The 25,746-nt window shown below is 37.0% G+C and overlaps 1 protein-coding gene and 1 pseudogene across 1 annotated transcript; both read right to left on the bottom strand.

The window, feature by feature from the left end:
* Nucleotides 1-1,996: 1,996 nt before the first annotated feature.
* On the bottom strand, nucleotides 1,997-2,968 carry LOC131416513 (olfactory receptor 6C2-like). Its single transcript, XM_058559194.1, has one exon. The coding sequence runs from the start codon at nucleotides 2,966-2,968 to the stop codon at nucleotides 1,997-1,999; it is 972 nt and encodes a 323-aa protein (XP_058415177.1).
* A 13,608-nt stretch (nucleotides 2,969-16,576) lies between these two features.
* LOC131416512 (olfactory receptor 6C2-like) lies at nucleotides 16,577-17,527 on the bottom strand (annotated as a pseudogene).
* Between the last annotated feature and the right edge of the window lie 8,219 nt (nucleotides 17,528-25,746).

Genomic DNA, 25,746 nt, shown 5'->3' with positions numbered 1-25,746 from the left:
AATAAATGCCTATATTAAGAAAAAAGAAAAATCTCAAAAAATAACATAATTTTACACTTGAAAGAATTATTAAAAAAAAAAAAACTAAGCACAAATCTAGCAGAAGGAGAGAATACCAGATATCACAACATAAATCAATGACATAGAGACCCGAAACAATAGAAAAGATCAATGAAACTAAGAGCTGGTCGTTTGGAAAGATAAACAGAATTGGCAAACCTTTAGCTAGACTAAGAAAACAGAGAGAAAACTCCAATTTAAAAATCAAAAATTAAAGAGAAGACACTACAACTGACACCACAGAAATACAAAGGACCATAGGAGACTACTAGGAATAATTATACACCAACAAATTGAAAAATCTAGAAGAAATGGATAAATTCTTAGAAACATACAAGCTACCAAGACTGAATCATGAAGAAATAGAAAATATGAACAGACCAATAATGAGTAAGGATATTGAATCAGTAATCAAAAGTTTCCCAATAAAGAAAAGCTAAATTTAAGGACAAATCATGATTATGTGATACGTCATTGAGTGAATTAGATAGTAGTGGTTAAACTAAAATACACGGTGGAGACATAGACAAAAACACCTGTAATATTAATCATACAACAGTCTGCTATTTTACCAAGACCTTAAATTTTACTGTAATGTATTCGGGTAACTATGGGTAAGAATTTACAAAGCACTGTAGTTCTACAGAAAAAGGTAGATGTTGATATTAAAGTTTCAGAAAATTGTTTAAAAATAAGACATTTTAATCAAAATGCAAAATTTCATTCCTATCTACTTGTATTCTAAAGCAGTTGTTTGCTTGAATGTAACCAATTTATGAAACGGGATGGAGATAACATGTTATTTTGGCCCAAAGTTCTTATAGAAGACAATATTTCCTGCTACATACACCTAAGGAAACACCTGAACTTTATTTATGACACTGAATAAATGAAAGATTAACACCCTCCAAACATGTAAACAAACAAAAAAGACTAATGGCCTCATTGGAGGGCAGTCTGTAAAATTATTTGGATGATTTTCTGAAGCATTCCTGATTTTACCAGCTCTTTAATCAGTATAGTGATTTCTTTTGCCCCTCCTATCCTTCACTGATTTACATTAACCCACATGTCAGGGCCAGGGGAGCCTAGTGAGGCTCCCAGATTGTTCACTCATCCCAATACCACCCCCTAATGGTGGCAGTTCCTTATTGGGAACAACTCATTCAAGCAGTAGAAATATTGCACATACTTAAAACGTTGATTTACAAAATACACTCAGCAGTATAAGTTCCACCGCTTGGATATATAAAATGTCCATCAAATACTTTGACTATCAGACCATTGCTGGATGGCTTTGTGACAAAGGTGCACAAATGTCAACTGCAGATGGTCTGAAATGAGGACAATTATTCAGAGGAGAAAAATGTATCGATTATCAATAATCTTTAAAGGCTATATTGTGATTTCTCTTTGTATTGCTGCATTTTTGTCAGTCATTTTTTATCATAATTTTAGTACATTCAGATAGGAATTGGCAAGGAATATTAGAATCTCATTTTGTACAAATTCTCGTGATATTTATTGTGAAGACAGAATTGATGTGGCTGAATTGAAGATGAAGGCAGCTTTACATTTCCTGAAAATCAATGTACTTAGCTGCTTGAAAAGGGAAGACTCTGCAAAAGAGATGGTGCAGCAAAAGGGGAAAGGAGAGACATGTCCAGGATAGTTTCCCCATGCAGGACTAATGACTAATTCCTATTGCAGAAGACTAACGAGAGTTGCTTGGATTGCAAATTAGGAAGACATATAAAGAGTTAGCAATTTCAGGGGAGTAGAGAATGTCCATCTACATAATGCTGGGTCCTTCAACGTGCTTTCTTAGACATTCTTCTCAACTATCTTTAATGCTCACCAAAAGCATTCTCATGGCTTCTATTTCCATCCATATTCCACTGACATATCTTTTATTTTGAGTTCCCAGTATACTGTTCTACTGTTTCTTTGAATGAAATACAAATCTTTTGAGAGTGTCGTGGAAAGACCGCTTTACTTGTTTATTTCTCAGGGTATAAATGAAGGGGTTCAACAACGGGGCAACAGATGAGGTGAGAAGAAAAACTGCCTTATTAATGGCCACTTCATCCTTAGCTGAAGGTTTGATATACGTGAAAATGCAGCTGCCATACGTGATGGAAACCACAATCAATTGTGAAGAACAGGTGGAGAAGGCTTTTTTCCTTTGCTGGACAGAGGGTAATCTTAGAATTGTCATAATGATATATATGTAGGACAGAACTACACACACAAGGGTCAATATAAAGGTCAACACAGCACAGACTATAACCAGCTGCTCTATAAACCATGTATCTGAACATGAATTCTTCAGGATTGGAGAAGCATCACAGAAAAAATGGTCAATAACTGAGTCACAGAATTCCAAATGGAGGCTCAGGCCAAGAGGCGGGAGGATAATCAATAGACCTGATACCCAACAACTGAGGATGAGATTCCTGCAGACTCTGCTGTTCATGATGGTCACGTAATGCAGGGGTTTGCAGATGGCCACATAGCGGTCATAGGACATCACAGCCAAGAGGAAAAATTCTGTAGCTGCAAAGAGGACAACAAAAAATATTTGGCTGAAGCAGGCTTTGATGGTGATGGTTCTGTCCCCGCTTGATATGATGTACAGGTATGTGGGGACACAGGCAGTTGTGAATGAGATTTCTAAGAAAGAGAAATTTTGAAGAAAAAAATACATAGCTTTCTTTAAATTAGAATCCACCAAAATGAGAGAAATTATGGTCAGATTCCCAATTACACTTAACGTATATGTGATAAACAGAAAGATAAAAACCAACATCTCTAGTTGTGGGTCATTTGTCAAACCCAGTATGATGAACGTCGTTATTGCCGAATGGTTTCTCATCACTGACTTCACGCTATTGCTCAATCTTCGCATGAAAATCACAGAAATTGGATCTGAGGAACAATGTTCAATATGACAGGATCAAACAGCGGTTCTAAGTAACAATTAAACCCAGTCACAAGCTGCTCCTTCTGTAACCTGAGAATTTGTCTTTCACGAAGTTATACCCTCACCTCCACTGAATTTACCACAGGGAAGATAAGGTACCACAGGGAAGCTAGAAGTAGTTTTTCTGGGTTCGAATCATGTCTCTGTCATTCATCTACTAGCTGAGCGACCATGGGCAAGTCATTTAACCAATCTGTGCTCCCAATTTCCTAATCTTTAAAATGAGGTTAGTGATAATACTACATCATAGAGTTCCTGAGAGGTTTAAATGACATAAGCCATGTAATATGCCTATACAAGTACTAAGGAAATAATAAGGACTGCACAGCTATTATTTTTTTTTCTGAAACCAATATCTAATCACCTTAAGGCATTTAACTCTTCAAGTAGCAACTCTTCCTCTCTGCTTTTTACATCGTTAATTTCTTCCACTTTTCTAGGTTACTATCATCATTATACAAACATGCTCTGATAGTCCCTATATAATTTTGTTAAACCCTTCCCATTAGGGGGTGACACTTCTATCACATACTTTTAACATAGTTTTGACCTTTGGAAACTTTTTAATATTAATATTCAAAAATAAAATCAATTTAAATCAATAAAGATGAGAAGGAGGACCTACAACTGAAACAAATTGAAAAAAATCAACCCATTTTTATCTCAAATGAATACCTTAACCATACCAATGGGGGAAAAGAAAGGACTAATCCAAGTGCTTATGAACATATTATCTAGCTGTAGCCCCTCAGTCTTGGTCTGAGAGGAGGTCAGGAAGAATTGTAGACAAATCCTGAGCCCTTTTTAGTCGGCTTGTTTTTTGTAGCAGTATGGGCAAAGCTATGCTGAAATATTTTAGGTCTATTATAGGACAGAGCAAATGAGTAACATGCTGATTGTCCGAGTTTTCACCCAAAAATTAGGAAGATACAATTATGGATTGGGGGGGAAACAAGAATGAACCCTGAGTGGATGGACTGGAATTGGAGGTATCAGTGTGAATTCATAATTCCTCCTATATGTATATGAAGGTGTATATACATCTATATATGCACATGTGTATGTACGCATGTATATATGCATGCATATATGTGCACATATTTGTATACTGTATTATACATTTATATGCTTGCTTATATTTCCTCAGACCACTAAAATTACTAAGAAGAAAGACACCCCGGTAGCACTGACTCACCTAGAGCCCAGATTTGTATCTATGTTTTCCATTAAAATGAACCAGGGCGCCCTAAAAAATTAGCTGATCCAGGACTGAGGTAGAGTAGGTACAATGTGAGCATGCAACATCTTTGTTATGCCAGAAAGTCAGGAAATCTTCAAATAAACAATGGGGCTTATCACAAGGTCCACAGAAGCCAGCTTGAAGGAGGGCCCATTGACACAATGTGGACATTTGAGCACCATGATTATTAAGTACAACAATGAATTATAAGCCATTGAAAACTAGGAATTCATGAGTCCATAGAAGCAATCAACATATCAATTATAAGTTGAAGAGAAGGGCAGGGTCTTGCTTATAGTGGAATGATCCTTGCATCATTTTAAGGTATATTCTCATAGACTGCTTATTAGTTACAAGGGAAGCGTAGTAATATTACAGTGGAGAAAAAGGACCACTTGACCTCGTGATCAAACATGTCACCCTGAGAATGGCATAACACCACATAGTACGCCAGCTGAGAATGAATAACCTGAACTGAATCATGAGAGAACATCAGAGAAACCCAAACTGAGGAAGTTCTATTGAGAAAAGGGAGTGGGCCTGGCCCAGTAGCATAGTGGTTAAGTTCGCACACTCCACTTTGGCTGCCCAGGTTTCACAGGTTCAGATCCCGGGTGCGGATCTATGCACCACTCGTCAAACCATGCTGTGGGAGCATCCCACATACAAAATAGAGGAAGATGGGTGCAGATATTAGCTCAGGGCCAATTTTATTCAGCAAAAAAGAGGAAGACTGGCAACAGATGTTAGCTCAGGGCCAATCCACCTTACCAAAGGAAAAAAAAAAGAGAAGATAAAAGGGGGTGGAGGGAGAATATATGCTACAAAAATGTCCATCTCAAAAAAATAAATAAGCTGTGGAAATATTCCAAATAAAGGAGGCTGAAGAATCCTGACAGCTAAATGAAATACCTGACCCAATTTGGATACTGTGTGGAAGGGAGAAAAATTCTATTAAGGATGTTATCGGGTCAGTGACAAAACTGAACTATGGGTGGTAAATTAGATTAAATTAGATAAAATTATTGTATCAGTATTTTATTTACTGAAGTTGATAACAGTACTGTGGTTTTTCAAGTAAATACCCCTATTCTTGGGACATACACACTGAGGCACTTGGAGGTACAGCAGTAAACGGCCATGATATATGTATTCTACCCTCACATGTGTCATGAAAAATCTGTTATGAAGAGAGACAGCAAATGATAAAGTAAAGGGGGTAAATATTAACAATAGATGCAACTGGGTATTCACATATTCTTGATACTAGTCTTAATTTTGCAAGTTTTCTGTAAATTTGAAATTATTTCCAAACAAAAAGTTAAATTTAAAGGAAAACCTCACACTATCATTACTCCCAATCTATCACCTCATTTTTCTACCCTATTTAACAGCAACTTTCCTCCAAAGGGGTAATCCAGTCTGTTTTAATTTCCTTGATTTAAAGGAAGGAAATAAAATCACTCTTTTTTTTCCTCATGGGAAGAATTTTATTGTTATTGGAACATTAATGTTTTCTATTACTTCTTCAGTTAGATTTTTTATTGTGGTAAGAACACTGTATGAGATCTACTCTCTTATCACATTTTTAAGTGCACAATGCAGTATTGTTAATTATAGGTACCAGGTTGTACAACAGATCTCTAGAACTTATTCATCTCGCATAACTGAAATTTTATACCTGTTGAGAGCAACTCCCCATTTCACCCTTCTTCCTACTTCATCTCGCCTCCACCCTACTGTAGCATCAAAATTTCTTTTATCAGGGCCGGCCCCGTGGCTTAGCGGTCAAGTGCACACGCTCCGCTACTGGCAGCCCAGGTTCGGATCCCCAGCGCGCACCGATGCACCGCTTCTCCAGCCATGCTGAGGCCACGTCCCACATACAGCAACTAGAAGGATGTGCGACTATGACATACAACTATCTACTGGGGCTTTGGGGAACAAAAAAAAAAAAAGGAGGAGGTTTGGCAATAGATGTTAGCTCAGAGCTGGTCTTCCTCAGCAAAAGAGGAGGATTAGCACGGATGTTAGCTCAGGGCTGATCTTCCTCACGAAAAAAAAAAAAAAAACTTCTTTTATCAAAGGAGCCAGTCACCTCCTTATTATCAAAGGGAGTAAACTTCAATTATGGAATTCAAACTCAATTATACTTAAAAAGCTTCTCTTTCTATCTAGTCTTGGCTCCTTTTCTATCATATTCCTTATATTATTCATAGCTCTCTGTTTTCTGCTTTTCAGTGTATTTCTCTTATACCAACGTACAAATATTGAAGAGCCCATTCCACCGTTTTGCTTTCATATCTACATACTCTTCCAAGGTACTCTTTTCCAATCACATAATTTAAATGCTCTCTAAATCTTAATGACGTTTAGATAGATGACAGATAAATAGATGATAGATAGATACATAGATAGATACATAGATAGATACATAGATAGATAGATGATAGATAGATAGATAGATAGACAGACAGGTAGATAGATAGATATAGATAAAATTTATATATATATATTTCATACTTAATGTCCGTTTTTATGTCAAATGCTTCTTTAACATACGTAAGTGAAATTCTTGGGTTCCCCACCCAGATTTTCCTCCCCTGGAGCTCAGTAAATGGAAACACTATCAGCCAGTTATTCAAAACAAACCTTAAGAGATACACATGGCTCTTTACTTTCCCTCACCCCCATACCAGTATATCAGCAAACACTGTCTTTTCTAATTGAAATACATCTCTAATTCAACAACAGCTCACAAATGCCAGCACACTACACAAAACTCCCATCATCTCTCTCTGAACTGATCTCTCTGTTTTCAATCTTGCCCCATCTCTACAACTATTTCCTTCATGGCAGCTTTTTTTTAAATGTTCGTTAGTCCATGTCGCTCCCTAACTTAACATACAACAATAGCTTCCCATCATTCACAGAACACAGTCTACGCCATAGCCTACTAGCCATCTCCTATAATTCCCACTTTATTTGGCCACACCCTAGTTATCTGACTTTCTCTCTGATCCTCAAGGCAGTCCTACTTTGGCCTTTGCACATACTGAACCATCTGCCTAGATTGTGCTTCTGTCTGCACACTACTGGATGCAGCTTGTCACTGTGGGCTCAGCTCAAAGGTCACCTACTCACAGGCCTCTCCCCTGACCACCAAATTTGGTGAGGCTCCCCACCCTCCAGACACTCAAATTTACATCAGCCTTTCTTACTTCTTCATAATAATCAACACAGTCTGAAATTATCTGTTTTCCCTTCCCTTACCACCTATAATATAAGTTCTACTTGGGCAAGGATCTTAAATATCTTACACTCTCCTTTATACCCAGCACTGAGAATAGTGTCTGCCATAGATTTTGCTTGACAAATTTTGCTGAATTACTAGCTTTTACCCTTTCACAACCAGAATCATTTAAACAGACATATTAAATATAAAGGAAGAAGTAAGTCTCTACAGCAGGATTTTTCACCTTAGTGACAGAAGGTGTGAGAACATTTACATGAGAAAGTGGACAATAGAAAGCCTTTCCTGAGATGCTTTTTGCCAGTGTATATTAAATTATATATATTTTTTTTTTGTGTGTGTGTGTGTGTGTGAGGAGATCAGCCCTGAGCTAACATCCGCCAATCCTCCTCTTTTTCTTTTTTTTTTGCTGAGGAAGACGGCCCTGGGCTAACATCCGTGCCCATCTTCCTCCACTTTATATGGGACGCCGCCACAGCATGGCCTACCAAGCAGTGCGTCGGTGCGCGCCCGGGATCCGAACCAGCGAACCCCGGGCCGCCGCAGCGGAGCGCGCGCACCTAACCGCTTGCGCCACCGGGCCGGCCCCTAAATTATATTTTTAATGGACCAAAGACATTCACTCTGATGAAGAGGAAAAATGAACAAATGTTCTGGATTTTTTTTCTGTTCCATATCTTCTAAGCAGATAATTGACGTTCTCTTTCTTAATACAACTTTTGTCTACTCAGGTTATCCATCAATGTGATAATTATTAAGACCATGGCCAACTACGCAGCCACTCAGGGTCTGGGCAAGAGCAACATAATAGTTGCTCTCAAACACCTAATTTATTACATTGGTCTATTCAACTCTTTGCTATCTTCAATCCATGTTCTAGGTCTCCACTGTCCAATACAGTAGCCACTAGCCACATACAGATATTGAGAACATAAAATGTGGCTGGTCTGATTGAGATTTGCAGCAACTGTAAAATACATACAATGTTTGGAAGACAGTAAGAAAAATTAATATAAATTATCTCAATAATTTTATTATGATTACATGTTGAATTGATAATATTCTGGATATATTGAGATCATGAAAATATACAATTAAAATTAATTTTGCTTGTTTCTTTTCACTTTTTTACATGGTACTACTGGAAATTTTTAAATTGCAAACATGGCTCATATTATATTTCTATTGGCTAGAGTTGCTATAAAGTTTTGTGTCTTCTCTCATTAGAGAATTAAAAAAAAGATCCTCATAAGGCTGAATTAGTTTGGTGTCTGAATAAACTTCAGTGTCTTTTATTATTGCCCACAGTATCTCTCAAGTGTATGTTCCCTGCATTAAGGAAATTAAGCTCTTATCTTTGTGCAGTGAGTGGATAGTACCAGCTTCCACTAGGTAGAGTTCCCTAGTACAATGCCAAGCTTGTAGATATCATTATAAAAAAAAAAAAGAAAAGTCAAAGAAGAAATTAACCTGAGTTTATAAGACAGATAGTAGGCAGATACGTGAAACTCGTGGTGAAAAAGGGGGAGACTTTTTAAAATATGGTATCTTTACCATTGGTAATTGAGATACATGGAACAGATAGATATACAGATAGACACTTGATAGTTAAAAAAGACAGACAGACAGACAGAGATAGACAATGTGAAAGTTTTGAAAACATCTGGGGAGTTGTTTCTTTATGCCAATCAAACCTCTGTACCTGGAACTCCATCAATTTAATGATGCATAAAATTAGTCCGGTCCACATTTTCAATCTGAGGAAGATTCGTTTGCTCTATAAATAATCTCAGAAATTACTGATTCTCCTAAGAAAATACCAAAAATAAAGTTTGAAACTAATACTTTATTTCCTTTCCTAGAGTGAAAATATGGAGTGAAACATTTTATATAGAGTGAAACATATTGTATAGAGTGAAACATAAATATCTTCTCCATCATTTACAAATAGAAAAGTACATGACTAGTAAAACACCAGTACTTACATTTCACGTTCTTCATTATTTCACTTGGAAGGTCTTCATTATTTCACTCGGAAGGTGTACCTAAATGAACCTCCATTTGAACAAAAACATACCAGTAGGAGTGTCTAAGTGCGTTTCTAACCCTTTACCCTCAGGAATCCATATTCACTGTGAATATACACATGTTTTCTGAATTATAAAATATACAACCCTATTTTTAAATTAGGAAATGTTAATGTGCACTCTGGGTACCTGAATGGAAGATAAAGTTCAAAAACAAAGAGAAATTAAGAAGCCTCTTTAGCTCTGCAAAATTAGGTGTTCTGGCTTTCTATGGGCAAACAGATTTTTACATTAAAGACCTTCTTTACATTCTACATCTGTAATGGTCCACAGGAAAAAAAAAAGTCCTTGGAGGCCCTGAATCAAAAGTCTCTAATGAATCTAAAATATAATTTATTTTGCAAAAAATCCCAACCCAAGCACCAATGGAGTTAATGTCCTTAGAGAGAAAAAGATCGATAAAAGTAACAAACCCAATCCAGCCATAGAAAAATGGGATTCTAATTACAAATCAGAAACTATTCTTCATTATTTACTCACACATGATTTAAGCAGTGCAATGAGTTAGAAGATAGCCTTTTTATCTAAAATTAAAGGCATAATACAGATGTAATATAGAAAAATTCAAATGGTTTAACTCAATTATAGAATTCTAGAAAGTCATATAAACTCTAACATCCGGAAATAAACATTACTATTTTAGTGTTTGTCCTTTCAAATGTTGTCCATATTTATACATACACACACATTTTAATTATAATATTCCACACAGCATTTTAGTTTGCTTTTTTGCATTAAAATGCATGGTAAACATCTTTCTTTCTATTTCAATAAAAAGAGATATAAGGGGGCTGGTCCAGTGGCGTAGTGGTTAAGTGAGCATGCTACGCTTCAGCGGTCCGGGGGTCGCGGGTTCGGATCCAGGGCAGGGACATACGCACTGTTCATCAAGCCATGCTGTGGCAGCATCCCGTATACAAAATAGAGGAAGATGGGCACAGATGTCAGCTCAGAGCTAATCTTCCTCAGCAAAAAGAGGGAGCTTGGCAATGGATGTTAGCTCAGGGCCAATCTTCCCCACCGAAAAAAAAAAGAGAGAGAGAGAGAGAGATAGAAGCCAGTATTTATATTTCACTATGGTGTTTGCTGTAGGTTTTCTTTAATCGTGTTAAGGAAGTGCCTTTCTGTTCCTAGCTTACTAAGATTTTTTAATCATTAATGAATGGATATTGATTTTTACCGATGCCTTTTCTATATGGATGGAGATCATCATATTTCTCTTTTAATTCAATTAAAGTGGTAAGACATAACTAGATTTTCCAATATTAAATCAACCTCGCATTTCTGAGATGAATACATCTTTGTTGGGCTATATTATACTGTAATATATCACTGACTTGGTTTACTGATACTTTCTTCCCGGTTTCTGCGTCAATGTTTATAAGTGAGATTCCTCTATAATTTTCTATTCTTGACAGTCTTTGTCAGGTTTGATATTGAGTTATTGCTACAGTGAGTTGGGGATACCTCTCCTATTCTCTGGAAGGGTTTTTGAAATAATTAATTTTTGAATGATTGATAGAACTTGTCATTTCAACCAAATAAACTAGAGGTGTTTTGTGAGAATATTCTGACCATTTATTCATTCCCTTAATGACTAAAACATAATTTTTCAATTTTTAAGTCAGCCATAAGAGTGTGGTAGGCATATACAAAGCTATAGTAATCAAAACAGTATGGTATTGGCACAAGAACAAACACAGATCAAATGAAACAAAATAGAGAACCCAGAAATAAACACACACGTATACAGTCAATTAATTTACAACAAAGGAGCCAAGAATATACAATGAACATACAGTCAATATTAAATAATAAATGGTGTTTGGAAAGTGGACAACAACATGCAAGAGAAGGAAACTGAACCACTATCTCACACCATACACAAAAATTAACTCAAAATGGATTAAAGATTTGAATGTAAGACTCGAAACCATAAAACTCCTGGAAGAAAACATAAGCAGTAAGCTCCTCGACGTCAGTCTTGGTGATGATTTTTTGGATTTGGCACCAAAAGCAAAGGCAACAATAGGAAAAATAAACAAGTACAACTACATCAAACTAAAAAGCTTCTGCACAGCATAGGAAAACATCAACAAAACGAAAAGGCAACCTACCAAATGGGAGGAAATTTTTGCAAATCATATATCTGATAAGGAGCTAATATCCAAAACATATAAAGAACTTATATAACTCAATAACAAATAAAAACAAATAATCCCAATAAAAAATGGGCAGAGGATCTAAAAAGACATTTTTTCCAAAGAAGACATACAGATGGACAACAGGTACATGAAAAGGTGCTCAACATCACTAATCATCAGGGAAATGCAAATCAAAACCACAATGAAATATCACCTCACACCTGTTAGAATGGCTGTTATCAAAAAGGCAAAAGATTATTGGTATTGGCAAGGATGTGGAGAAAAGGGAACCCTTGTGCACCATTGGTGGGAATGTGACTTGGTTCAGTCACTGTGTAAAACAGTACAGAGGTTCCTCAAAAAATTAAAAAGAGAACTACCATATGATCTAGCAATTCCGTTTCTGAGTATTTATCTAAAGCAAATGAAAACATTAACTTGAAAAGATATATGCACTCTGTGTTCATTGCAGCATTATTTATAATAGACAAGACATAGAAGACACAGAAGCAACCTAAGTGTCCATCAATGGACTAATGGATAAAGAAAACATGGTGTGTGTGTGTGTGTGTGTGTGTGTGTGTGTGTGTGTGTGTGTGTGTGTATATATGATGGAATATTATTTAGCCACAAAAAAGAATGAAATCTTGCCATTCACAACAACGTGAATGGAACTTGAGGGCATTAAGCCAAGTGAAATAAGTCAGACAGAGAAAGACAAATACTGTAGGATCTCACTTATATGTGAAGTCTAAAAAAAAAAGCAAACAACCAACCTCATAGGTACAGAGAACAGACTGGTGGTTGCCAGAGGTTGGGGAGCAAGTGGAGGTGTAGGTAAAATAGGTGAAGGTAGTCAAAAGGTACAAACTTCCAGTTATAAAATAAGTAAGTCCCGAGGAAACAATGTACAGCATGGTGACTATAGTTAATAATACCATATTGTATATTTGGAAAGAGCTAAAAGAGTAAATCTTAAAAGTTCTCATCACAAGAAAAAAAATCTTTGCAACTACAAGTGCTGATGGATGTTAATTAGATTTATTGTGGTGAACATTTTGCAATATATGCAAATATCGAAACATTATGTTGTACACCTTAAACAAGTATAATATTATATGTCAATTATATCTCAATAAAAAGTTGAAAAATTAAAAATAAGCAAATAAAAAAGACAGCAGGTAAGAGTTGGAGAGGATGGTGAGAAAAAAGAACCATAGTGCACAGTTCTTGGGAATGTAAATTGGTGCAGCCATGATGGAAAACAGGATGGAAGTTCCTAAAAAATTTACGAATAGGGGCCGGCCCAGTGGTATAGGGGTTAAGTTCACAAGCTCTGCTTCAGCAGCCCAGGGTTCACAGGTTCTGATCCCAGGTGCAGACTGACACGCCATCTGTCAAGCCATGCTGTGGCAGCATCCCATATAAAGTAGAGGAAGACGGGCATGGATGTTATCCCAGGGCCAATCTTCCTCAGCAAAAAGAGGAGGATTGGCAACAGATGTTAGCTCAGGGCTAATCTTCCTCCCCCCAAAAAAAAATTACAAATAGAACTACCATATGATTCAGCAATCCCACTTCAGTGTATATATCCAAAGGAAACAAAAATAGGATCTCAGAGAAATATCTGCACTCCCATGTTCATTGAAGCATAATTCACAATAGCCAAGATATGGAAGCAACCTAAGTGTCCATTGGTAGATGAACGGATAAAGAAGATGTGGTATGTATATACAATGGAGTATTATTCACCCATGAGAAAGAAGGAAATCCTGCCATTTGCAACAACACGGATGGACCCTGAGGGCATTTTGCTAAGTGAGGTAAGTCAGAGAGTGAAAGACAAATACTGCATGGTATCACTTATATGTAAAATCTAATTAAAAAGTCAGACTCATAGAAACAGAGAGTATAAAAGCAGTTGCCAAGCGCTAGGTGGTTGGCAGAAATAGGGAGAGGTTGGTAAAGGGGTAAAAACCTTCAGCTATAAGATGAATAAAGTCCAAGGATCCAATGTATAACATGGTGACTATAGTTAATAACATTGTATATTGTATAACTGAAATTTGCTAAGAGAGTAGAACTTAAATGCTCTCACACACACACAAAAAAGATAAATGTGGGAATTGATGGATATGTTAATTAACTAGATAGGAGGAATTCTTTCACAATGTACATGTATATCAAATCATCACAATGTACACTTTAAATATCTTAACATTTTCTTTGTCAATTATACCTGAATAAAGCCAAAAAATACAAATAAAAATTCTTACATTAAAACGGTGATGTATTATATCTTAAATAATTAATTAGTCTTGAACCTTTAAACTTAGAAAATTGTTCTAGAATCTTTTGGCATTGTCATGATTTAAATATTGCTTATCTCAGTAAATGTAGGCTTTTCTTGAGTCAGCCTTCAAATTACATCATTAACACAATGTGCTTCTCTGAGGCAATACCAGGTACTGATATTAACATAGCTTTGGAGTCACAAAAAAGTGGATTTGATCATTGATCCATCACTTATAAAACTACTTAACTTCCATGAGTCTCATTTTCTCTAAATGCAAAACAAGATTTTAAAATTACATTGTAAAATGTTTTGAGAATTAGCAATAATATATAAAACGTCAGACACTTAATAGTCTGACTGAAAACTGGCTTTCTTAATCAACTTAGAGTCTCTCCATTACATATATTTCCTCCAGCCTTCTACCATTCTTATTATAATCTTTGAAAATGCAATATATTTTCATTGGGGCTAAAATTATTTTTGATCCATTATTTTTTTTTATAATTTTATTTATTTATTTTCCCCCCCAAAGCACCAGTAGACAGTTGTATGTCATTGCTGCACATCCTTCTAGTTGCTGTATGTGGGACACAGCCTCAGCGTGGCGGGAGAAGCGGTGCATCGGTGCACGCCCGGGATCCCAACCCGGGCCGCCAGCAGCGGAGTGCACGCACTTAACCGCTGAGCCACGGGGCCGACCCGATCCATTATTTTTATATCTAAGTTTTGGAGGTTTTTTTAAGTTTTTAGTTAACTTTTTTTTTTTTTTTTTTTTTGGTGAGAAAGATTAGTCCTGAGCTAACATCCATTGGCAATCCTCTTCTTTTTGCTGAGGAAGATTGGCCCTGGGCTAACATCCATGCCCATCTTCCTCTACTTTACATGTGGGATGCCTGCCGTAGCATGGCTTGATAAGTGATGCATAAGTCCGCACTAGGATCCAAACCTGCGAACCCCGGGCTGCCTGCCGAAGCAGAGCACACAAGCTTAACCACTATGCCACTGGGCCGGCCCCTAGTTAACATTTTTTGAAATATACTGTACATACAGAAAGGAAGAAACTCAAAATTCTACAGCTTGAAGATTTTTCATTCGAGCATCTCAAGTATCCAGTATGGTTTCTCTAGCCTTACAAGACCACCAAGAGTTCTGCTGGTTCCCTGGTAGCCCATTGCCCAGGCAAAGCACTTTCCCTGTACCCTACTTTTGAATGTCTATTGCTGTGTATAACATATCACCCCAAATTTTGTGGATAAAACTATTTCTTAAGACTTATAGTTCTAGGACTTGGCAAGGGTCAACTGAGTTGTTCTAACACGGGTCTTTCATTTCGTTGTTAATAGGTGGTGGCAGGATTTTAAATCATGTGAAAGCTGAACTGAACTGATATCCAAGATGGCTTCTTCAGTCACATGTCACCACAGGTAAGATGGCTGGATGAGAGGGGGGCTGACCAAATATCTCTCTCTACACAGCCCCTTTGTAAGGTCAGCTTGGGATCTCTCATTGCATGGCAAGCTCAGGGTATTTGAACTTCCCACATGACACCTGGATTCCCCCAGAGCGTACATTTCAAAAAGGAAGATGGAAGCTACAAGGCTCCAATGACTTAATCTCTGAAGTCACACAACTTCACTTCTGCCACATTCTATTGGTCAAAGTCAAGTCACAGAGCCAGTCAAGATTCAAGGGGAGAGGAAAGAAACTACATCTTCTGATTGGGAAAGTAACAAAGAATTTGCAAGTATCTTTAATCCACCACAGTCAAGAATCTGATAATGCCCTCAAGGGCAAAAGCAGCTATTTACATTCGGTTCATCCTTCCACATTTCTGCCCTTTCCAGAATCTCAGCCCCTCTGGTCCTCATTGTTTCAGCCACAATCTGATGTCTTTAGTCAATGATTTTTGTGTACCTGGCTTTAGTACGTGTTTTTGGAATGATTACTCAGAAGAGGAAGTCTATCAATCATCATTAAAGACTATTTGGTTACATTTTTCTTTACGTTAATGATTTCTTGCATATGTTTTAATAAGTTCAGATTAGAAGTGGCAAGGAATATTACTATAATTTTGTTCAAATCTACATATTTATTGTGAGGCAGCATTAATAAGGCGGATTTGAAGATGAAGGCAGCTTTACAGTTCCTAAAAATCAATGTCCTTATGCTCCTGAAAAGGGAAAGCACTTTGAAAGAGGCTGTATTGCAAGAAGGGGAAAGCAGTGACATGGACAGAATAGATCGAACACACAAGATTAATGACTAACGCATATTTGGGAAGACTAAAAAGGAGTTGATTGAAATGTAGATTAGGAAGACATAGATGTTTCAGAAAAGTAGAGAAATATCCACCTGCATAATGCTGGGTCCCTCACAGTTCTTTCTTAGACTTTCCTCTCAACTACCTTTATTGCTCCTCAACATTATGAGACTGCACAGCTCCAAAGGCTCAATTTCCATCCATATGCTGATAACTTAATTTTTGTTTTAATTTAAATTCTCAATGTGAGAATCTAATATTTCTTTGAAAGAAATGCAAGCCTTTTCAAGTTGTCATGGAAAGACTGTTTTACTTGTTTATTTCTCAGGGTATAAATAAAGGGGTTCAACAAGGGGGCAACAGATTTAGTGAGCAGAGAAACTGCCTTATTAACGGCCGCTTTATCCTTAGCTGCAGGTTTGATATACATAAAAATGCAGCTGCCACACGTGATGGAAACCACAATCATGTGGGAAGAACAGGTGGAGAAGTCTTTTTCCCTTTGCTGGGCAGAGGGTAATCATAGAATTGTCCTAATGATGTATATGTAAGACAGAACTACACACACAAGGGTCATTATGAAGGTCAACACAGCACAGACTATAACCAGCTGCTCTATAAACCATGTATCTGAACATGAATTCTTCAGGATTGGAGAAGCATCACAGAAAAAATGGCCAATAATTGAGTCACAGAATTCCAGATGGAGGCTCAGGCCACGAGGTGGGAGGATAATCAATAGACCTGATACCCAACAACTGAGGATGAGATTTCTGCAGACTCTGCTGCTCACGATGGTCACGTAATGCAGGGGTTTGCAGACGGCCACATAGCGGTCATAGGACATCACAGCCAAGAGGATAAATTCTGTAGCTGCAAAGAGGACAACAAAAAGTATTTGGCTGAAGCAGGCTTTGATGGTGATGGTTCTGTCCCCGCTTGATATGATGTACAGGTATGTGGGGACACAGGCAGTTGTGAATGAGATTTCTAAGAAAGAGAAATTTTGAAGAAAAAAATACATAGCTTTTTTTAAGTGAGAATCCACCAAAATTAGAAAAATTATGGTCAGATTCCCCATTACACTTAATGTATATGTGATAAACAGAAAGATAAAAACCAAAATCTCTAGTTGTGGGTCATTTGTCAAACCCAGTATGATGAACGTCGTTATTGCCCAATGGTTTCTCATCACTGACTTCATACTATTGCTCAATCTTCACATAAAAGTCAAAGAAATTGGATCTAAGGAGCAATGTCAAAATATAACAGAATCAGACGATGTCTATGAATTCCAAGCAAAGCCAGTCACATGCATTTCCTTCTTTAACTTGATAATTGGCTTTTGATGTAATTCCCTCAACCCCACTGAAATGAAACACAGGGAAGCCAAGCTTATGGGAAGTTTCTCTTGAAAATTAGTGCTATTGAAACTGTTTTAAATATTCCAGGATCTCCCAATTCACAGCACTCTTTCCAATTCATTTTTTTTTAAGTCCATACCTTGGTTGTGATTTCCCCTATTGGATCAGGGATTGACTGCTTTTGAGCTATACTTTGATGGGTCATAGAGAAGCTTTATTCCAAAATTTTGGACTCAAAAACTAAATCCTAAAATTCCTTCGCTTCAAGTTGTGGTACCTGATAAAATGCAAATATATGGAGGATGGTGATTATGCCCTATCTAGACTCTCCAGATCCCTCCTCTAGTGAACTAGGCATTGTTTAAAAGTCAAGTTAGATTTCTCCCAGAAAATAGTCATTTGAATACTCTTTCTCCTGACTTTCTCTAAGTCCTGTTATTCCCTTATTTTCCATCTCTGTCCTCAGCAGTGAGGGCTTTGATGCATGATTATTTTAATATAATTTGAAAAACCATGGGGAAAAACTATAAATAGCTGAAAGATATCAAGACATACTTTGCTTTCATTTCTTCATGACAACAGAAGTGTGATACATGTTGCTGTAATGCACAGGGATTAGGTATATGGACCTTGGAACAGTTTGTCTGGGTTCAAATCATATCTCTGTCATCTACTAGCTGAGTGAACTTGAGCAAGTCATTTAATCTCTCTGTGCTTCCAGTTTCCTAATCTATAAAGTGGATTTAAGAGGAATGCTACATCATAGTGTTACTGTGAGGTTTAAATGAGATAAACCATGTAACATGCTTACAATGGTACGGAGCACATAATTAACATTATACACATATTTGGTTTTATTTTTCTTATTTTCTGAAGCCAGTGTCTCTCACCATCTCAAGAAGGCACTTAGCTCTACAAGAAGCATGTCTCGCTCTCTCTCTCTCTCTTCCTGCCTTATCAATTTTTTCCACTTTTCTAGATCTATTTCATCAGCATATTCTGGTATTCCCCCATATTAAAAAAAAAGAACAAAAATACTATTAGGGAGTGACACTTCCATCAATATATGCTTTATATAGTTTTAACTTTAGGAAACATGTTAATCTACATATTCAAAAATAAAATACCATATCTGCCAAGCAGATAATTGACTTTCTCTTTTTGTTAATACAATTTATCTCTACTCAGTTTGTCTTCCAATGTGATATTAAGACCAATGCCGAAGTACACGGTAACTCCGGGTCTGAGCAATAGCAACACAATACTTGTTCTTGAAATAACCTAATTAGTTACATTGGTCTATTTAACTATTTGCTAACTTCATTCATTGTTCTAGGCCTCCACTGTCCGATACAGTAGCTACTGGCCACATATGTCTATTGACCACTTGAGATGTGGCTAGTTCAAACTGAGATGTGCTATAACTGAAATACACATCAGATTTCAAGACTTAAAGAACAATTGTATAAAATATACCATTTATAATTTTATACTGAATACATGTTGAAATCTTAATATTTTGGATATATGGAGTTAAATAAAATACATTATTAAAATTAAGATCATCTGTTTCTTTTTACCTTTTTCATGGTACTACTAGAAAATTTAAAATGACAAATGTGGCTCACACTATATTTCTATTGACTGTACTGTTCTAGGTTTTCAAATTCTTTCACATTAGGGAATTTTTAAAAAATGGATCTTCTCATAAGACAAGTTAGTTTGTTTTCTAAGTGGCTTTCACTCTTTTTTAATATACCCCACAAATATCTATGAAGTGTAGGCCCCCTGGAACTGAGAAATAGAAGCTCCTTTCTGTCTTTGTGAGGTGAATAGTATCAACTCCCACCAAGTACAGATTTACTACACTATGTTGCTGGGTTACTGATGTCCTGATAGGAAAAGCCTCATTAGCCTGGGTTTATGAGACAAAGTTTGCAAGTAGGTGATACCAGTACTGAAAGAGGGGGGATTTTAAAAAATAGAATGTTTACCAATGGTGGCTGAAATAAATGGGATATAAATTGATAGATAAATGAGGGACAGAAACAGAGAAAGAGAGAGAAGGAGAAGTAGAGAGAGAGAGATTAGGAAAATTTTTTCTGGGTGTCAATCAAATTATTGTACATGGGATTGCACCAATTTAATGAGGCATAAAATGAGTCCTGCCCACAATTTTGATCTGGTGAATGTTCGTGTGCTCTATAAACAATTTCAGGAATGACTGACTGTCTTAATAAAATACCAAAAACAAATAAATATTGAAACTAGAAATTCATTTGTTTTACTAAAGTGAAACATAATCACAAATACTTTCTCTATAAATCACCTGTGGAAATGTGCCTGGCCTGAAAACATCCCAGTACTTACCTTTGACACTCTTCATTGTTTCACCAGGAAGCTACACTTCAAATGACCTCAGTGAGCCTCACAGTTGAACAGAAAGACACCGGTAGGATCATCTCGGTGCATTCCCAGCCCCTTGCCCTTAGGATCCTATGCTCACCACGTAGAAACATGTGGTTTCTGAATTTATAAGAAATGCCATCATATTTAAAATTAGGAAATATTTCTGTGCGCTCTGGGTATCTGAGAGGAAAATAATAAAGTTCAAAGAGCAAGAAGGAGTTCAGAAGGCTCTCTGACTCTGCAGAAGTAGGTATTCTGATTATCTCTGGAAAAGCAGGTTTTTACACTTACAACCCTGTTTATTTCCTCCATCTGCAACAGGTGCGCAGAAAACAACTGAACAAAAATGTTCTTGGAGGCACTGATTAAAAAGTCTCTAATAAATTTAAAATGTAACTTACTTTGCCAAAAAAATCCTAAGCCAAGCACCAATGGGCATCATGTCCTTAGAGAGAAAAAGACTCAATGATAGCAACAGAGTTCAAGTGTAGAAAAATAAGATTCCAATGACAAATCAGAAACTTGTTCTTAATTATAGTTCACTCATGGTTTATGCAATTCAATGAGTAAGAAGATAGCCTCTTATCTAAAATTAAACACCTAATAACATATTTAATATAGAAAAATTCAAAAATAGATATGAAAACTGAAAAAATCATAGAAACTATGAAAAACGTTATTATTTTGGTGTTTGTCCTTCCAAATATTGCCCATAGTACTATGTAGTGCTATGTTTATTATTACCAGTTTATTATAAAGGATACAACTCAGGAACAGCCAAATGGAAGAAATTAATAGGGCAAGGTATGGGGAGTGGGGAGGCATGGAGTTTCCATGCCCTCTCCAGGGGCACCACCCTTCCAGCACCTCTGCTGAGGCTATCTAGAGTCCCCACCCTAAGTCATCTTATTAGCATAAACTCAGGATAACAAGACACTCCTATCACTCAGGAAATTCCAAGAGTTTTAGGAGCTCTGTGCCAAGAACCAAATAGTTCTGATGATAGATATAGATAGATAGATAGATAGATAGATAGATAGATAGATAGATAGATAGATAATGTCCATATATATAAATAGATAGATCTGTCAATATTTCTACAAGGTATATGTATTTAGAAGGACTATGTATGTAGATATATACATATCTGAAATAGCCAGATCCAACAAGAGAGTTAAAAGGTTTTAATGTCTTTCTCTCAGTATATAATAGAACAAGCAGAAAAAGAGTAAGTAAAATGAAGATTCAATCAATACAATTAACAAGCTGGATAACAGATAAGTGTAGAAAAATGCACCCCAAAGCTGCAGAATACGCTTGTTTTGGCTTAAACAACAGAAATATGTTTTCTCATTGTTCTGAAACCTAGAAGTTCAAGATCAAGATGCCAGCAGGGGTGATTTCTTCCAAAGCCTCTCTCCTTTGGTTATATATGGCCATTTTATCCCTGTGTCTTCACTTGGTGTTCCCTCTGTGCATGTCTGTGTCCTAACCTCCTCTTCTTATAAGGACACAGTCATATTGGATTAGGGCCCATTCTAATGACCTAATTTTAATTTATTACCTCTTTAAAGATCCTGTCTCCAAATACAGTCACATTCTAAGGTACTGGGAGTTAGGACTGAAACATACGAATTTAAAGGCAATACAATTCAGCCCATAATGGGATCCTCAGGATCCTAAGGAAATGTACAAGCTGGAGTTATGTGAGGTTTTGAATTCCTATTAGAAAATATTTTAGACATACAAAAAGGAATAAAGAATAATATAAAACATGTTGTACCCGATACTGAACCTTTTAATCTCAAGTTTGTGTGCCTGATGCCCAGTAAGCTAAATGCTAGGACATGCTTGGAGATGGAGAAAGGTTTATTTGAACTGTCCAAGACAAGAAGGCAGGAGCATGGGTTCTCTCAAATCCCCCTTAACAAGAGAAGACAGCAGGGGTTTTTACAGAGCTAAGGGGTGTGGCAGGAGAAGTTTCAGAGAAACAAAGGGGTAATCCTCATTTCTTTCACTCCCAGTAGGCACCTGGGCAATCTGACTTCTGGGTGTCAATTGCAATGGCAGCTGGGGGCTGGTTATCTGGTGGTCCTAGAAGGCATTCTCTTTCTTCTGTAAAAACAAGCTCATAAATCCTTGTGACCCTTGAGTTACCCCTCAGGTTAAATAGGAAAACAGTCAGTTGACAAGATCAACTTCTTTTCATAACAAGGTAGAAAGGTAATCTTATTGAATATTTACGGTAACCTCCAGGTTCCCAGCTTCATACCCACCCCTCAAACCTAAGAAATTAAACATTTCCAAAGCACTAGAAGTCCCTCCTGTAACTTTCCCAGTCATGATCTCCTCCCAACCATCAGACGTATCCTTATCTAGAATTGAGCATTTCTGGTTCCTTGTATTTCTTTATACTTTTACTAAAGACCTGTGTATCCTCAAACAATACATAATACTGTTTGTCGTGTTTTAAATTTTACATAATGGTGTTATACTGTATGCTTCTTTTCCAATTTTTTTATTGTGGTAATGTACACATAATATGAAATTGACCATCTTAACCATTTTTAAGCGTACAATTCAGTGGTATTAAATACATTCATAATGTTGTGCAATCACCACCATCCATCTCCATAACTTTTTTCATCTTGTAGAACTGAAATTCTACACCCATTAAACAATAACTCCCCATTCCCCTCTCCTCCCAGCCCCTGACAGCCCCTTTTCTACTTTCTGTCTTTATAATTTTGATTACTCTAGTTACCTCATATAAGTGGAATCATACAGTGTGTGTCTTTTGGCTTACTTCACTTAGCGTAATGTCCTCAAGGTTCAACCCTGTTGTAGTATATGTCAGAATTTTCTTCCTTTTTTATGTGTATTTTACCACGATAAAAAAAATGAAGAAAAAATTCATACTACAAAAGAACAAAAGATAGAAATTAATTATCTCCATCCATGTCAAGAGGTTATATATAGAATGGCAAAATAAATAAAAAGAAATTTGAAGAAAGGAAGTAATAAAGATAGATGAAAAATTAATGGAATTTAAAACAAAACACAATAAGGAATATCAAAAAAGCCAAAAACTGGTTCTCTAAAAAGACAAATAAAATTGTCAAAATATGTTTACATTAATCAGGTAAGTAAAGTAGGCATTAAAAAACACTACTAGGAATGAAAGGGTGAGCCTTCCTACATATGTGGCAGATGTTTACCTTTAGAAAATGTATCACTGTTACTTACCATATGGACACATTAAAATTGAAAAATTATCAAAAAAGAGGTATAAAATTCAATATCCCATTATTATTTTTTTAATTCTTAGGGAAATAAGAATAGAAGTAAACCTCTTCAATCTTATAAAGGCAATTAATCAAAAACTAACAGGAAGTATTATCCTAATGATGAAACATTAGAAGCAAAATAAAGGATAAATGAAGAATGCCTATATTACTTCTTCTCTTCAGCAGTGTTCTAGAGATTGAGGCAAACAGAGAATATAAAAATAAATAAATAAAACTATGACTATTTTAAATAAATAAATGAACTTGTCATTATGTGCAAAATACATGATTATCTACTAGTAACCCTAACATAAATCACAGACAAATTATAAGTAATAAGAGAGTTAAACAAACTGGTTGGATATAAGATTAATATACAAAAATCTATTTCGTTTCTGTTAAGAGCAAGAAATAAAGAAAAATAACTTTAAAAGATGCCATTTACAATAGCAGCAAAAATAGAAAATATGTAAAAATAAATCTGCACATTCCTGTTGCAGTTTTTCTTTTAAGTGAGAAGGCCCCAAGTGTGGTTGTTTGCTAGATTACAGTCACTGTAGGCCTCTGGCCAGCAAGGCTGTTGTCAACTTTCTCAGGATTGCAGCTGAGTGGGGCCAGCCCTGGCCATGGGAGCACCCAGTTTTTTCAGGCTTTGGAAGGTGGGCCCAATGCCCTATGTGGCTGTTTGAGAAGCACAAGTCTTCTGCAGCTTACAAGCCCTACTGCCCACAGGGCCACACACCCTGTCAACACAGTCCTGCCCCAGGCTTGTGCCTCAACCTACTGAAGCTGACCCAGTCACCCCACTGCAGAGGCCCCATACACTCCACCAATGCACGCCCCATCCCTCACACAAGCCCTGCCCCCCAGAGGTGGACCCATTCGCCCAGCTACAGAGGTTCCAGGCACCCTGCATATGCAGGACACAAGTTGCCCAAGGGCTTGCTGTTAGGTGGAGCCAGTCCCTAGGGTGAGCTGCCTGCCCTGGCTGAGCTGGATTAAATCAGTGCTCTAGTGGTTGGGGCAGATTCCTGCACTAACAGGCCAGAGGAGGAACTCCAATGGTGTCTGCCAGCATCTGTGTCAGCATGCCTGTACTAGGTCACAATAATGGCTACCATCAATGTCTCAGTCCCTGGGGTGGTCTCACCTCTCACCAAGATGCACCCAGAGCCTATAAAGTAAGTTTCTTTTCACCAATGGACTGTGCACTTTTCTTTCTGGTGATTTTAGGTTGCTTTCCAAAATGGGTGAATTTGTGAGTGGGTCCTTTAAGAGAAGGCTTTTTTTCCCCTTATGTCTGATAGCTTTTCTGGGGTTATTCCTTGTTGTTGTTCACAGCCTGCAAAGCCAGATATTATGACACTTGTCTTGGTTGTGCTAAGTCTAAAAGCTGCTTATTGTGGTGACGCTCCCCAGCTCAGATCCCCCACTCCTCCAGGGAAGGCTTCATACCTTAAGACTGCTCCTGGCTGGCCATGAAGTGCTGGGGCCTGAAGGTGGCTTTTTTCTCTCCAGAAAGGAATTTCTGCCTCTTCCACCTCTCCCTTGTTGTGAAGGTTCTTTTTATCCGGTTTTCAGTTCTCTCTGAAGGGTAATTGTTCAAAGAGTAGTTGCAAAATTTTGGGGTCTGTGAGAGGAGGTGAGTTCAGAGTCCACCTATGCCACCACCTTGACACCATCTCTCAGACTTAATTCTTACACCTGCTTTATTTCTTCACTTACTTCTCCTGACGCCTCTCCAAACTTAATGGCATCTACTTTGAGGGACCATCTGAAATAATAGACTTGAGTGGGACAGTTTAGGGTCCAGAAGCAGTCAGCTCTTGCAAATCTGTCATATCCCTAATATTTGCAATCTCTCTTACTCTCTAATCCAGTTACAAACCAACCACTTATTGTCTGAGTTCAAATCTTTCTTGTAATCATTAGTTAAAATGAGCAGAGAACATCTAACAAACACTTGCTCTTTTCAACCATGCTTACCATGGCCCATAGAGCTAGAGGCTCAATAAGCAAGTCATCACACTTAACAGTTTTATAAAATGTTGTATTATGTCAAAATAAGGGTCTCCAGCTTTGGTTTTGCAATATATTTTTCATTACCACCTGTTATCCATCCACTGAGTCAATGTCACCTATTTTGCTTTTTGTTATAGCAGCACTCACTTGTAGTATGAGTTTTGCTAGTAGTCATGTAAAGGACAGAACTGCTTAATAACAAGACGTAAAAGTACCAAGGCTGAAATAAGACAAAAAATTATTTTTTCTAGAAAGTATATCAGCAAGCAATTCTCTTCCTCATAATTAAAGGACATACGTTTCTTTCATCTTGTTTATCCACTATCCCTAAAACATTACCC

This window comes from Diceros bicornis, chromosome 17 (genome assembly GCF_020826845.1).
Source record: "Diceros bicornis minor isolate mBicDic1 chromosome 17, mDicBic1.mat.cur, whole genome shotgun sequence".
NCBI classification, from domain to species: Eukaryota; Metazoa; Chordata; class Mammalia; order Perissodactyla; family Rhinocerotidae; genus Diceros; species Diceros bicornis.
This window is presented reverse-complemented; position numbering and strand designations above follow the sequence as displayed.